Here is a 15,995-nt window from a genome sequence, read left to right as displayed (position 1 = left end):
GGGCAGCTAGAAAAGGCTCTTTAATGAACCTTAAGCACAGAACCATTAGGGCCATACTGACTTTGAAAAATAAAATCACACTGAAATGGGTAAAGAAGTGATTACAAGTGGGTTAATGTCAGGAGAAGGTATTGTAGAAGTTGCTGAGATCGTGTTCAGCCTGGGTTTGAGTGCTACTGCAGCTAAGAGAATTTGTCAAATTAGAAGTTTAGAAGGCAGAATTGATTGTTATCTGGTTTTGTTTTTGTTTTTTGCAGGTCTGGGGATGGAACCCAGGGGCATTCGACCTCTGAGCTACAGCCCCGGCCCTATTTTGTATTCTTTTATTTTGAAATCGGGTCTCACTGAGTTGCAGAGGGTCTCACTAAGTAACGGAGGCTGTCCGTGAACCGCAATCCTCCGGTCTCAGCCTCCTGAATGCTGGGATTACAAGTGTGCGCCACCATGCCCGACTAGAATTGATTGTTTTTGGTGACTGGCTGTACAATAGGAGGTGAGAGAAAAGGTGCTGCCAGTAGGGACTTCTGCATGTCTGATTTCTAAAACATACCCTGGTGTCACTAGAGTAAGATATGTATTTTGTTTTGTGTTTGTCTGGAAGGACAAAGATGGAGAAAAAAGGAGAGGGCAAATAAACAGTGCATACAAAGAATTATACAAATTAGAGAGTTGGGTCATGGTTTCCCTCCTTGAATGGAAGAGACTGTGACCTATTTCAGAACAAAAACTTCCTTCTGCTCCAGGACATCCAGGCATCTCTGTTGTAGGTATTTTTTCCTTTCATAATAAAATAAATCATACCAGTTTTCCTTGGGCATTCTCTTCCATAAGGAATCCTGTAAGTTCCGAGGATATAGCCATCCTTTGTCACAACATCATACTTTTCACAAGGATAACCCCAATAAGAAATAATCTCACTCTAAAAAGGGGAGAGAAAAAATATATATCTTTATGGTGCAATCTCTTACTTTTTCCGCATGCATTGCACCATAGCACTTTATGCTGCAACCTACCGTTCATTAATCTTTTTATTGAGACAGCATAGAGTGGGAAAAAATTAGGATAGTTTGAGAAGGATTTCTGAAAAGGGTTGCATGCAAAGGCATAGGTAAGGCAGGGTGGGGTAACTCTCCATACCAGTTTCTACATCCCACTTTGCTCAGGACAATCTCTGGTTATGCCTGTTGGCCTGGTATTACTATGGCTCACTAGTTCATTCTCAAAATGTTTTGACCAAAACTTGCATGGGCATCTAAGGAGGGAGACCAGAGGGAATTGTCACTTAGTGCTGAGAATGAGCTGTTACCCACTTGGACCGGAATGGGAGGTGGAAGGAAGCAATTGTCAGAATCAAGAAATAGAAAGTGAAGCAGAGGGCCACACAAGTGCGAGACAGCTTGGCTAACTTGACTTCACAATGACGGAACCAGGGCGATAAAAATACCTAACTTCATTCTCCTTCTTTCTTTCCTCTCATACTCAAGATTTTCACTGGCTAAACAGATCTTAAAACTAAAGATTAAAAGAGCTTCTTGACCTAGTCTTTATAGGTTATCTCTTGGGCAGAGAGAATGGTATCAAAGAGCAGAGAGGCCCAGTGGCACACACAGATTTAGCCACTGGTGGAACTGCTGAAAACCAGACAGGTATACCAAGTATATCTAAAGTCATGACTAACTAACCCTTATCTTAGTTTTGTAATCCCAGTAGTTGAGAGGCTGAGATAGAAGGATTGCAGGTTCAAGGCCAACATCAGCAACTTAGACCCTGTTTCAAAATAAATATAAAAATATATTTAAAAGGGCTGTGGGTGTAGCTTGAAGACAGAATTCCCTTGGATTCCATCCTCAATACCAAAACAAAGGATATCCTATAGGAATCATCAGTATTAACACATAAACCCTTTTCTCCAGGAAGCCACCATTAGAGGGTAGCTCAAGCCACCAGAAGATGTGATATTGCTGCTTCAAATTAGGTCAGATCTTCCCATTCTTGGATTAGTTAGTTTTGCCAAGGACTGGGGGAGGAAGCACGGATTTAGTTATCAGTGGAATTGCTGAAAACCATATAGGTACACCAAGTGTATCTAAAGTCATAAGTAACTATAACCCTTATCTTAGTTTTTTTAAAATGAACAACTTACAATATTCATATTAGCTTCAGGATTTGTGATGCTTCCTGTATTACAACCATATATAGGCCCAAGAAGGAGCATCCAGCATGCTGCTGCTAAAAGCTGCCACATTTGAAGTCTTCCTGAGAAAGGAAATGGTAATGTAGTTGTCATCAAAGAGGAATTCTGCAAAAAGAAATTTGGTGTAATCTTTTTATAATACTGTTGTGGAAGAGAGCAGAAACATCTACTTCTACATCACACTTTTATAAGTAACATACTCAATGACTCAGGACTCATTCCATGAAAAATCTTAAATGATAACTTTTAGGGAAAGAAGAAAGAAAAGAAGGAAAGAAAGAAGGAAAAGCAAGCAAGCAAGCAAGCAAGTCAATCAAGTCCTGAAAAGATAGTTGGATGAAAAAGGAAATAGATAATTTCAGAAAAGAAATATAATGGCCAATATATTAATGACCACATTTACTATCTCTAGTTATCAGATAAATTTTTGGTTTGTTTGTTTATTTTGTGGTGCAAAGGGACTGAACTCAGGCCCTTGTATACGGTAGACAAGCAGGCTACCTCTGAGATGCACCCTGACCCTATCAGATAAATTGGCTTTTTTTTCTGAAGGTAAGAGTAAGCATTGGCAAAATCTTTGTAGAAATAAATTTATTAACATATCTTGCAAATTCAAAAATATTTAAATCTTTTATTCAGTAATTTTATACAGAATTACTGTATAAAAATACATAAAAGAAAAAGAATACATAAAAATATACTTTATATTTACATCTTAACATAGTAAAATTTTACAAAATGCCAGATTGGTAAAATAAATTATGGGTGAGGGAAAATGGGTTTATTCATCCATTAGATATTATGCTCATTTGTAATATGTGAAAAGCCCTACTATATAGTATTACAAGAAAGGCAGAATGTGAATTGTACATTTATTTTGTGCTCAATAATAAAACAAATTATAAACACATAAAAAGCTTAATGCCCACTATAATCATGATAATATCTAGATTGTGACTCTTTGGATGATCATTTTCTAATTTTTAAAGTATTTTTCATGCTTTCTATAATCTTTTTCTATTCAGTCTTACTTTTATTATAAGAAAAATAGTTACTGTTATAGCAGAAAAATCTTAAACATGTGAAAATTGTGGGAGAAAGAGATTATGCACATTCCCCATTTGGTTTTGAAACTGTTTAAGTTTTCTTTTCTTTTCTGGTTCTGGGGGATCAGACTCAGGGCTTGCACACCAAAACTACTTAAGTGTAAAAGCAAACAACAAATGACCAGCCCAACCACTCTGAGAAAATAATAAAGGGAATATTTTTCAGGACAGTCTTCATTCTTTACTGTATTTATAAAAGATGCAGATCTTCGAATTATATTAAAAATAGATTCTATCTGCCAATCTGTCTTTTTTCAATATGAGATGGTAAATCTAATCATGTAGAAAAAAGAATAACTTTTCACACAATGCTTTCATTCTTTTTTGATATTCTTTTTCATTAGAATATACTTATATACTAATATAGTACATGTATATTAATTAATATAATATAGTAGATTAATATAGCCAAACTCTGCTGCATCACTATGACAGTGATAATCATAACACTTTAGCCAAACTCCACTGTCTCACTATGGCAGTGATAATCATACCACTACTAACAATAAGAGTAATTAACACCATCATAACTACGTTTTATGTGCTAAGTAATGCACATAATTTATAATGCATGGTCCAAATATTCATTATCTAGTTTTATTTTCAAATTAACCCCCAGAGATAAAAATATTACCATTATTTTATTTTAAATGAGTATGGGTCTTACAGAAGTCAAATAATTTATCCAGAGTTAAATGGATAGTCATGGGGGCTGAATCTGAACTTGGGTTGCTTTACTCTAAAGAAAATGCTTTAAGAATTATACTTAAAATTTAATTACAATTTTTAATTTCATTTAATTTTTAATCCATTTCCAAATAGATTTACTAGGGTACTCTGGCTACTATGTGCTTGAATAGTGTTTTTCTCCATATGTCCAATAGACCACAGGCAAGATAATGATCATAAACAATGAAAATTCTTAGACTCCACTGCAGCTCAACTGAGTAAAAATCTACTGTGGGGTCCAGGGAGCTGGCCCAGAGATATGCATTTGAACCATGATGACAGATGACTCATATGCTTTCCAAAGTTTGGGAAATAGCTAGCTTGGATTCTATAAGAAGGACTGTCTTATTTTTATTCCTCTCTCTCCAGGACCTAGCATGAATGTTTTTAATAAACATTTTTCAAATGAATAGATGAATTAAAAATAAATGAATATTCAATATTGCATCAAAATGACTCACTTGTTTATATCTTATCTTGCTTGCTTAGTTTCATTTCAAGCAACCTCTTTAGCTCGTCTTTGACAGTAGGCTTTAAGAGTTGATTATGTCTTTTATTTAGGGCTGTATCTTAGGACAAAGTAGCCCAGAAATTTGCAAGTTTCTTGTTTCTCACAGGATGTTGACAATTTAGATGCTAATTACTACTGATTGGTGATTTGAGGCTTTGGAATCCCCAAACTGGCAGGTGAACCTGGGGATTCTGGGTTAGAGTTAGGTGAAGCTGGAGTAAAGCTGATCCAGCTCTTTTCTGAAATGGCAGAGGGGGAGTTGTCACGGCACAGGGGAAGAGGGATAAGTGTCTAACCCAGTGTGCTGTTTGTAGGGAGAAGGTGAAATCTAGCTCCAAGGGATGGCACAAGAATGTGCAAGTCATGTCAGATTGCCTATTGTAGCCAGAACACAGCCCATCAGCTACTTTTGTTTTAATCTTCTGTTTAATCTTCTGTGTAATGGATCTGGGTATAAAAAAGTGGCACACCCATGCAAGAGTAGTCTGTGTGCATCCCATTTTGTAAGGAGTGGCAGATCCAATCCAAAGAACGTCTTTTGGGCACACCTCTCACCAGGGGTGTGCTTACCTGTTTGGCACTGTCTAAGGATCGTGCTATTAAACATAATTGTTGGATAAGCCTGCCTAATTGAGGTTCTTTCCTTAATGATACTCCAAGAGTCCTCATTTCTTTGGCCTGTTTCTATGGCAGTTCTTTGATGAATATTGTCTTATGTATTCATAATAGTGGTTCAAATTAATGTCTATAAAGATATTACACTAAGGAAAGAGCACATATTATAATATCCAGGAGATTTTCAGTTTTCAAATATTAGACACTTGGTCTCAGGTACACAGCTTAAATCAATATAGATTATTATATATATAATCAATTATGATATATATTGATTATAATCAATTATGATATATATATATAATCAATTATGATATATATTGATATATCACTTTAGTTATATTTTTTGTGTGGTACTGGGGTTCCTGGAAACCCTTCTACCTCTGGGCTACACTCCCAGACCCATTTTTATATTTTTTATTTGGAAAAGGTCTCTTAAGCCCGTGAGGCTGGCTTCAAACCTGCATGATCCTCCTGTCTCCGCCTCCCAAGCACGGGGATTACAAGCATGTGCCACCATGCCCAGCGATATGTCACTTTAAATCATTATTTTATACCACTGTCCTGCAAAATTCCCTGTGTATAAATATATATTCAACTATATGCATGTGTACCTATATATACACAGATATATACAAACATACATGTATTGCACATATAACTTGACAAGAGACCCATATATGAATGCTCCAAATATGACTTGGAGAGTCTTAACTAATAATATCATAGTTAAAGTTTGATAAAGGTTTTCAATCATAGATTATCTTAATTTTCTTTTCTTGCCTTATTGCTCTGGCTAGAGTCTCAAGTTCTATATTGAAAAAAATGATAATGCACAGCCTTGTCTTGTTCCTGTTTTTAGGGGAAGTTCTCAAAGCTTTTTTCCCCATTTAATATGATGTTGGCTGTGGGCCTATTGCAGATTGCCTTTATGATGTTGAAATATGTTCCTTCTATTCCAATTCTCTGCAATGCTTTTAGCATAAATGGATGTTGGATTTTGTCAAATGCTTTTTCAGCGTCTATTGAAGTGATCATGTGATTTTTGTCTTTGGTTCTGTTTATGTGATGAATTATATGAATTGATTTTTATATGTTGACCCAGCCTTGTATCCTTGGGATGAACCCTACCTGGTCATGGTGTATGATTTTCTTGATGTGGTTTTGAATGCATGTTGCTAGTATTTTGTTTAGCAGTTTTGCATCCAAGTTCATCAAAGATATAGGCCGGTAGTTTTTCATCATTGAGCTATCTTTATTTGGTTTTGGTATTAATGTGATGTTGGCTTCATAGAATGTATTTAGGAGAGTTTCAGGTTTTTTCTATTTTATGAAATAGATTAAGGAGTATTGAGATTAGCTTTTCTATAAAGGTTTTATAAAATTCACTTGGGAAACCATCTGTAACTCGTCTTTTCTTTGTTGGTAGGCTCTTTATTGCTGTTTCAATCTCTTTGATTGCTATTGCTTGATTTAAATTTCCTATTTCTTCTTGACTCCATTTAGGAAGATTGTATTTATCTTAAAAGTTGCCAATTTCCTCCAGATTTTCCTCTTATTTGTAGTATAGTTTTTCAAAGTAGGTTCTAATAATCCTTTGGATTTATACACTATCAGTGGTAATATCTCCTTTTTCATCTCTTATCTTTATAATTTGGGTTGATATTCCTTCTCTCTCTCTCTCTCTCTCTCTCTCTCTCTCTCTCTCTCTCTCTCTCTCATTAAGTTAGCTAGTTGTTTATCTATTTGTTAATTTTTTCAAGAAACCAGCTTTGGTTTTGGCTTTGTTGATTTTCTGTATTTTTTTTATTCTCTACTTAATTGATTTCTGCTCTGATTTTAATTATTTCCTGTTTTCCACTGGCTTTGGGGCTAGATTGTTCCTGATTTTCAAGGGTTTTGAAGTGTGTCATTAGGTTATTTATTTGGTATTTTCTGTTCTTCTTATGTGAGCACTCAGTGCTATGAATTTTCCTCTTAATACTGCCTTTAAAGTGTAAAAGAGATTTTTATATGTTGTATCTCTATTTTTGTTTGTTTCTAGAACTTTCTTGATTTCACCCCTTACTTCTATGACACATTCTTCATTCACCAGTGTGGTGTTCAGTCTCAAAATGTTTATGTGATTTCTCTGAGTCTTCTTATAGTTGATTTATAGTTTCATTCCATTCTGGTCTGAAAAGACACAGGGAAATATATCATATTTTTTGAATTTTCTAGTGCTCACTTTGTGGCCCAGGATGTGATTAATTTTGGAGAAGGTTGTGTGAGCAGCTGAGAAAAATATAAAATCTGCTGTAGTTGGGTGGAATATTCTACATGTATCTAACAAGTCTATTTGGTTGATGGTGTTCTTTAGGTCTGAGGCATCTTTACTAACCTTTTGTCTAGAAGAAAAGTCTAATGGTGTGAGAAGGGTGTTGAAGTCTTCCAGTATTATTGTATTGGGATTTATGTTTGACTTAATGTCACGAAGAGTTTGATTTATGACAGTATGTGAACCTATGTTTGGGGCATAAATGTTGACTAAAAATATTTCCTCTTGCTCTATTGTTCCTTTTACCAATAAAAAAAAAATGACTACTTTCTCTCTTCTAATAAGCTTGGGCTTGAAGTCTAACTTGTCTTATATCACAGTTGCTATATCTGTTTGTCTTCGAGTTATGTTGGCATGGATTACCTTGCTCCAGCCCTTTACCTTTAGTTTGTTACTATATTTGCCTGTAAGGTGTGTTTCTTAAGGCAGCAGATAGATGGATTCTGGCTTTTAAGCCATTTTGTCACTTTATGTCTTTTTATTGGGGAGTTGAGGCCATTTATGTTCAGTGTGATTATTGAGAGATGATTTTTAATTCCTAACATATTGAGATTGAATTTCTGTTTGAGGTAGTTTTTGTTCTTCTTTGCTTAGTTTTTTGCTAGATGGAAATTCTTGTTGCTCTGGTTCTGGTGTATATTACTTATTTCTTCTTTGCAGTTAATCTCTTTGAGTATTTCCTCTAGTGCTGGTTTGGAAGACATAAATTCCTTCAGCTTCTGTTTGTCATGGAAGATTTTTATTTCTCTGTCTAATTTGAGAGATAGTTTTGCTGGGTAGGAAATTTTTGGCTGCAAGTTGTTTTCTTTCAGAGTTTGGAATATGGGCCTACTCCAGGCCCTTCTGGCTTTCATGACTTGGTTTGGGAAGTCTGGAGTGATTCTAATTGTTTTGCCTCTGCATATTATCTGGTCTTTTGTTTTTGTTGCCTTTAAGATTCTCTCCTTGGCTTCTACATTGGTCAGTTTAACTATTATGTGCCAATGGGAATCTTTTCTCTGATCTTGTGTAAAGAGGGTTCTGTAAGTTTCCTATACCTGTGTATTGACCTCTTGTTTTATGTTTGGAAAATTTTCTGATATTACTTATTTGAAAAGATTGTTGATCCCTTTGGTTTCACCTTCTTTTACTTCTTGTATGCCAATTATTCCTAGGTTAGCTCTTTTATAATGGCCCCATATAAGCCGGGCATGGTTACATTTGGGAGGCTGACACAGGAGGATTGCAGTTCAAAGACAGCCTCAGCTACTAGTGAGGCTCTTTGCAACTCAGTGAGACCCTGTTTCAAAATAAAAATTTCAAAATAGGGCTGGAGGGGTATCTTGGAGGTGGAGTGTCCCTGGGTTCCACCCTCAGTACCTCAAAAAAAATTAAAATGGGACCATATTTCTTCCATGTCCAATTCAGTGTGAATATCTAGAATATACAGTGAACTCAGGAAACTCAGCACTAAGAAAACTAATAGCCTAATCAAAAAAGTGGCAAGGGAACTAAATAGACCTTCACGAAGAAAGAAATTCAAATGGCCAATAAATGCATGAAAAAATGTTCAACATCATTAGCAATCAGAGAGATACAAATCAGAACTATCTCGAGATTTCGCCTAACTCCACCTATAATGGCAATCCTTCAAAACACAAACAACAAATGCTGGTGAGGATGTGGAGAAATGGAAACTCTAATACATTGTTGGTAGGATTGCAAATTAGTGCAACCACTTTGGAAAACAGTAGGGAGGACCCTCGGAAGAATGGGAATGAACTTACCTTATGATCCAGCAATACCACTTCTGAGTATCTACTCAAAGGAAAGGAAACCAAACTACCAAACTAATGCATGCATATCTATGTTCATAGCTGCACAATTCACCAAACTATGGAACCAGCCAAAATGTTCATCAATAGATGAATGGATTACAAAACTATGGGATATGTGCACAATGAAATTTTACTCAGCTATAAAGAAAAACACAATTATGTCATTTACAGGGAAATAGATGGAACTGGAGGACACTATGCTAAGTGAAATTAGTCAGTCACAAAAAATACAAAATTGGATATTCTCCCTAATATGTGCAAGCTAGGGAGAAAATGGGTCATAAGAGGAACTCTAGACAAAGAAAGAGATACCATAGATGAGAAAATAAGGTGAGCTAACTGAGGGAATAGAGGGGGGAAGAGGGAAATTCTCCAATGTACACGATGTACTTTAACAAACATATCAATGTCCATCACCAAGCCAAACATGAGAAGGAGGGAGAGGGAGGAAATGGAGTAGAATTGGGTAAGGGCTACTTGGGTGCTATGTGCATGTATTTCTCCACCATCTTGTATCCCATTAAGATGTATGACTAGAATGCACCAATAAAAAAAAGTTTTAAAAAAGAAGTGATCTTAAGCCAGGCATGGTGGCACACACTTGTAATCCCAGCATTTGTTTGTGGACAGCCTCAGCTATTAGTGAGGCCCTTTGCAGCTCAATGAGATCCCGTTCTAAAATAAAAAGAATAAAAAATAGGGATAGGGGTGTAGCTCAGAGGTAGAATGTTCCTGAGTTCCATTCCCAGTATGAAGAAAAAGAAGTGATCCTATTTAACTTTGTTTAGTCTACTTTTCTACAGTTTTATTAGCCTTTATAATTTTATTGTTTAAATAACACTAATTAGATACACTATGCCCCAGACTTTTTAAAGAAATACAGTTGAGAAATACTGCTTTGATATTTTTTCTATTCATTATAACATACACACACACACACACACACACACACACACACACACAATCTGTATAATGCAAAGGAGAATAAAAAGATGCAAATAGCCCCAAATTACAACTATTATTACAAATTTCAAATATTTCTTCAGGAAGTTACTTTCCATGACTATGGACACAGCTGCTACAGTCTTACTCAAATCCCATTGTAAAATGATAGGAATATAGTTACTTATAAGTTCTTCCTATTGCTCAAAAATCTCTCTTCCCAGCTAGGTGCAGTGGATCACATCTGAAGTCCTTGGAAGGCTGAGGCAGGAGGAACACAGGTTCAAGGCCAACCTTAGCAAATTAGTGAGGTCCCTCAGCAACTTAATGAAACTCTGTTTCAATAAAAGAAGTAAAATAGGAGCTGGGTGTGGTGGTGCAGGCTTGTAATCCCAGAATTTGGGAGGCTGAGACAGGAGGATCATGGTTTGCAGACAGCCTCAGCTACTTAGTGAGGCCCTTTGCAACTTAGTGAAACCCTGTTTCAAAATAAAGAATAAAACATAAGGTTGGGTGTTTAGCTCGGAGATAGAATGCCCCTGGGTTTCATCCCCAGTATCCTGCCAAAAAGAAGTAAAACAGAGCTGGAGATGTAGCTCAAAGGTAGAATGCCTCTGAGCTCAACCTCCAGTAGCTGACCATCCCCGCAGAAAACAAAACCTCCCTTCTCCAATAATCCCTCTCTGTTTCTTCCCTGTAGCTCCTATAGCCAGAGAGAGTGGCGAAACTTTCAAAAGAATATTACCTTACTGCATTTTTTTGTTTCAAATTGAGTTTAGATATTTTACATCAGATACATATGGATTATATATAGGCAGATCTCATAAGCAGTACATTTTGCAGATGGACACTGATGATGAAATCAAGGATACCAATTTCTCAACCAAAGACTATCAGAAGTAATATAGATGGTCATTATTCCACACTTGTCATATCCCATAGCAGGAACCAATGAAGACCCTAATTTTATTGGCCATCACTATTACTATTATTAGCTGAGTGACTCTTGCTACTCAATTTAGCTTTCCTGAAACTAGTTTTCTTATCTGTAATTACTGGGATAACAATGCCTCCCTGTAGGGTTAACTTAAGATGATAAATAGTGGTGTAATAAATAACAATATCTATACAACATCTATCAATATATGGCTCTTAATAAATGGTAGCTATTACTACAACATATCTTCTATTACTCACTTGTACATGTCTTGACTTTCCAACTAGTCTATACGATTCTTTTTTTTTTTTTTTTTTTTTTTTGGTGGTACTAGGGGTGGAACCCAGGGGCTTTTCTACCTCCAGGCTATAATCCCAGACCTATATTATACTTTATTTAGAAACAGAGTCTCACTAAGTTGCTGAGAGCCTCACTAAGTAGCTGAGGCTGGCTTTGAACCTGTGCAACCCTCCTGTCTCAGCCTCCCAAGCGCAGGGATTACAAGTGTGCGCTACCATGTCCGGCTAGTCCATAGGATTCTTAAAGACAACAAGGACCTTTTATACTTTACCTGTATTTATAGTGTGTGTGTGTGTGTGTGTGTGTGTGTGTGTGTGTGTGTGTGTTGTGGTACCAGGGATGGAATTTAGGAGTATTCTACTTCTGAGCTACACCAAAGGGTCTTACTAAATTGTGAGGAACTCACTAAGTAACTGAGGCTATATAACGTTCTATCGTTTATGTCTCTACCCTTCTTCGTACTAGATACAGCAAAATTCTTTCAATCAAATTATGAAAAATGACAACACATTTTGTACCAATAATTCTTCTCTAATAGGATCACATATGAGCAGTTAAGAACTTTTTCTTATTACATTTACCAATAATTTTCATTTTTTACTATATAGAGAGCCCTAACTGCTTAATCTATATTTTTATGCCATGGATTGAGCATCTATATGCTTAATCATTGCATTTATTATTATTTTTCCACAACTAGTAAATTTCAATATAAGATTTTGGCAAGATCCATTATATTTTTATTCCTACTGAGTCTTAATTCCCCTTATAAAATTATTCTTAAATATTAACTAATATAAAACTCAAAATATTAATAGACATTAGAAAGTTTTTGAACAGTAAAACTCATTTAAAGATTAGAATAGAGGAGCAATTTTGTCTTAATAGATTTGATTATTAAAGTCTTTTTTTTGCTTTATCTTTTCTTGACTAATGATCTCAAAAAGATAGAGATAATATATCTCTATATTTAGGAAAACAGAGAATGTGAAAGGTAGGACACAATGACATATTAGATAATTGTTTGGACAAAAGGATGAAAGATTCAAATTTATAATGAATTGATATTACCTGTATGCCTTTACCAGGATAAATAACAAACTGAAAGACACTCCAGACATGAAAGAGAGAAAAATTGAAAAATGGTAGAGAGAGAGAGAGAGAAAGAGAGAGAGGGGGAGAGAGAGAGAGAAGGAGAAGAAAGAAGAGGAGCAGGAGGAGGAGGAAGAGAAGAGGAAGGAGAAGGAGGAGCAAGAGGAATAAGAAGGGGAGGGGGAGGAGGATGTAGCTTAGTTAGTGGTAAGGTGATTGCCAGGTAAGGCCCTGGGTTCAATCCCCAGTGTTGCCAAAACATAAAAACAAAACAAAACAAAAAATTTTGCACTCTGTACTCCAATATGATATAAAATTACAATGCAAAAAAAATGAAGAAGGAGGAGGAGGGAAGGGAAAGAGGAAGGCAAGAAGGGAGGAAGGAAGGCAAGAAGGGAGGAAGGAAGGAAAGAAGGAAGGAAGGAAGGATTACATATTAAACAACACAAGATTAAGCAAGCCAATCCCAGTGCTGTGTTTTCACTTCTGGACATAACTGACTATCTTTGAGCAATTTCCCAGATCTGGCACATGGGATTTCGCCATGTCTGTTTGGTGCACAATGCTCCCAGTAGACACAAAAGAATTTTGAACTATGTATTTCTCTATATTTTCCTGAGATATTAGAGGCATTATTGGAAAGGTAATGGGCAATATGCATTCTGCAAACTGGTTCACAAATTTTTTTAACTATGCACAAAGCAAGGAAAATTTATTATCCTCTTTTCCATCAAGGTAGCATTAGAAGACATACTGGGGATTAGTGGAAGCTCCAGAGTGGGAAGACAGAAGACCTAAAGTTTGGTGCTTTTTTTTTGTTGTTGTTCCTATCAGGGAAATCACATGGGACTAAAATGCACAGCCCAGCAGGGCGTGGTGGCACACGCTTGTACTCCCGTACTTAGGAGGCCGAGACAGGAGGATCACATAGGTTTGAAGCCAGCCTCAGCTACTCAGTGAGGCTCTCAGCAACTTTGTGAGATCCGGTTTCAAATAAAGTATAAAGCAGGTCTGGGAGTATAGCCCGGAGGTAGAAAAGCCCCTGGGTTCCACCTCCAGTACCATAAATAATAAATAAATAAATTAATTAATATAAATAAATAAAATGCACAGCCCACCTCATAAGGCTGTTGCAAGGTTCCAAAGAGCTAATAACAGGCAGCATTTTTAGCTAGGTATGGTAACACATGCCTGTAATCCTAGTACTTGGGAGACTGAGATAGGAGAATCAAATTGCAGGTTTACAACCAGCCTTACCAACTTAGTGAGACCCTGTTTCAAAATTTAAAAAATGTACAATAGGGCTGGGAGTGTAGCTTAGAGGTAGAATGCCCCTGGGCTCAACCCCTAGTACCCCCCCCCACAAAGATAGCATTTTAAAAATATAAAGAATTATAAAATCCAGGAATATAAGGCAGAATGCATCTTCCCTTTTAGAAAGACCTAAGAGCAGATGAACCCCTTTGTTGTGTTCCTAACTTCATTTAAATGGAGTTAAAAACCAAGCCCAACCTCTCCTTCATATCCTTTGAATGAAAATATCTGGAAGTGGGTAGAGGGGCATGCACAGAGAGCTTGACCCTGAGCTGGCTCTTTCAATAAACTAGCTGACAAAACATCCTCAAATCACACAGGTGGGGTCTCTTCCTCTGGTCTCCTGGTGATCCCCCCTCTACTTTCTGTATTTGATCCCTAGTTCCACCATTAATCTTCAACGTGTGCAGGTCTGCATTCCCGTGCTCCCCATTCCAGTAGCCTCGTGTGTCCTGTCCGCTGCTCAGTCATTTTCCCCACACTCATCTGCCCAGGGAGTTCTCACTAACCACATGCTCTTATATTGCCTCGTTGAAAAAGGAATACAAAGCCAAAGATCCTACCCTGACCCATCAGCTGAGCACTAGTCCCAGTATTCAGGCATATCCTCTTTGATTTCTTTTTTAAACCTTTAATACATGTCCCCCAATAAAATTACCTTATCTTCTCTCAATTTTACCTTTATCTTTTATCTTCTCTCAATTTTACCTTTATCTTTTTTGTTTTTGTTTTTTGGTGATACTGGGGATGGAACCCTTCTACCTCTGGACTACACTCCCAGACACATTTTAAATTTTTTATTTGGAAGCAGGGTCTCTTATGCCAGTGAGGCTGGCTTCAAACCTGCAAGATCCTCCTGTCTCTGCCTCCCAAGCACGGGGATTACAAGTGTGCGCCACCACGCCCAGCGTTAGACTCTTCTTTCTTTTCAATCATGAGAATTAGAACTTAAAATTTTTCTTATAGACTCTGATTTCCTCAAACCTTCTTGCCACTACATTACTAATAATGGTCTTCTTTAAATATTTTTCAAACTCTTTTTCAAAATTGTACTCACATTTTATCTTTTTTCTTTCAATTTTTAAACAATGTTTTCAATTACTGCTACTACCTATCCAATCTCTAATACTGGTATGATTATATTGGACTCTTGGCTAGTCTTTCTTTCTTTATGACTCAAATCATTACAGATGTTGCTAACAGACTAATTTTTATAAAAGCATTTAACTTGTCAAATACTCATTTGAGAAAACAATGAAAACTTTCACTTCCGATTATGATGACACAAATAATATAAGATCAGCTCTCTCACTGATAAAATATACAACTCAATTTTTTCAGAGTTCAAGCAGCAGGGTACAATATTTCAATTCTGAGGTAGGCATATTATAAAAATCCATTAGAGGAGTCAAGACAGAGTGCGAAAAAATGTTTCATCATCCTAAAAGAAGACAGAAAAAGAGTTTATGACAATAAGAAAAAAGAGAAAGAAAATGGAAAAAAGAGAAAAAGGAGAGAAGGGAGAAAGAAAGAGACCAAGATAATGAAAAAGAAGGAAAATGGGAAAGCAAATAGTAAGAAGTCAAGATGACATATTTAAACCAAATTGTATAAAAACGCATTAAATATTCATATACAAAATATTCTATTTAAAAGACAGGAAGCTTCAGACAATAAAAAGCAAAGCCCAACTACAAGTTTTTAACAATCAACACACTAAGTATAAAGAGAAACAGGCTGCAAGACAAAAAGGCTATTATAGATAGAAGATATTTCACAGTGTTAATTCATCTAGAAGACAAGTCAATTCATTAGGAAGACGAAACAATAATCATTAGGCAGCTAATAATAAAACTTCAGGATACCTGGAGAAAAAAACTGACAAGATTAAAGGGAATTTAGTTACACAGTTGGAGACTTTGACATATTTCTTTCAAAATTGACAGTATTCGGGATCAGAACAAAATGTCTGAAAAGTATGAAATTCTGACATGATGAGTATTTTGATCTAAAGGAGCTTGGAAGGAAGCAAAGTTAGTGTCTGTGTCTCTTTTCCTCGCTCTTCTTTCCTCCTGAATAAGTCATGAAAATCATAATTATTCTTTCCCAAAGCAGGACATA

General features: G+C 36.2%; 1 protein-coding gene across 2 annotated transcripts in view; it reads right to left on the bottom strand.

Moving 5' to 3' along the window:
* Positions 1 to 2,245, bottom strand: part of LIPK (lipase family member K) — a gene marked incomplete at both ends in the record, with an annotated part of 28,313 nt that extends 26,068 nt beyond the window's left edge. For both annotated transcript variants that reach the window (XM_080694367.1, XM_080694368.1), the window contains 2 exons: positions 802 to 919; positions 2,144 to 2,245. In XM_080694367.1, coding sequence (XP_080550493.1) covers positions 802 to 919; positions 2,144 to 2,245 — 220 coding nt within the window. The remainder of the gene's footprint in view (positions 1 to 801; positions 920 to 2,143) is intronic.
* Between the last annotated feature and the right edge of the window lie 13,750 nt (positions 2,246 to 15,995).

This window comes from Muscardinus avellanarius, assembly GCF_963383645.1.
Source record: "Muscardinus avellanarius genome assembly, chromosome: 4".
Taxonomy (NCBI): domain Eukaryota; kingdom Metazoa; phylum Chordata; class Mammalia; order Rodentia; family Gliridae; genus Muscardinus; species Muscardinus avellanarius.
Note: the sequence above shows the minus strand (reverse complement) of the source record. Positions and strands in the feature narration are given on the sequence as shown.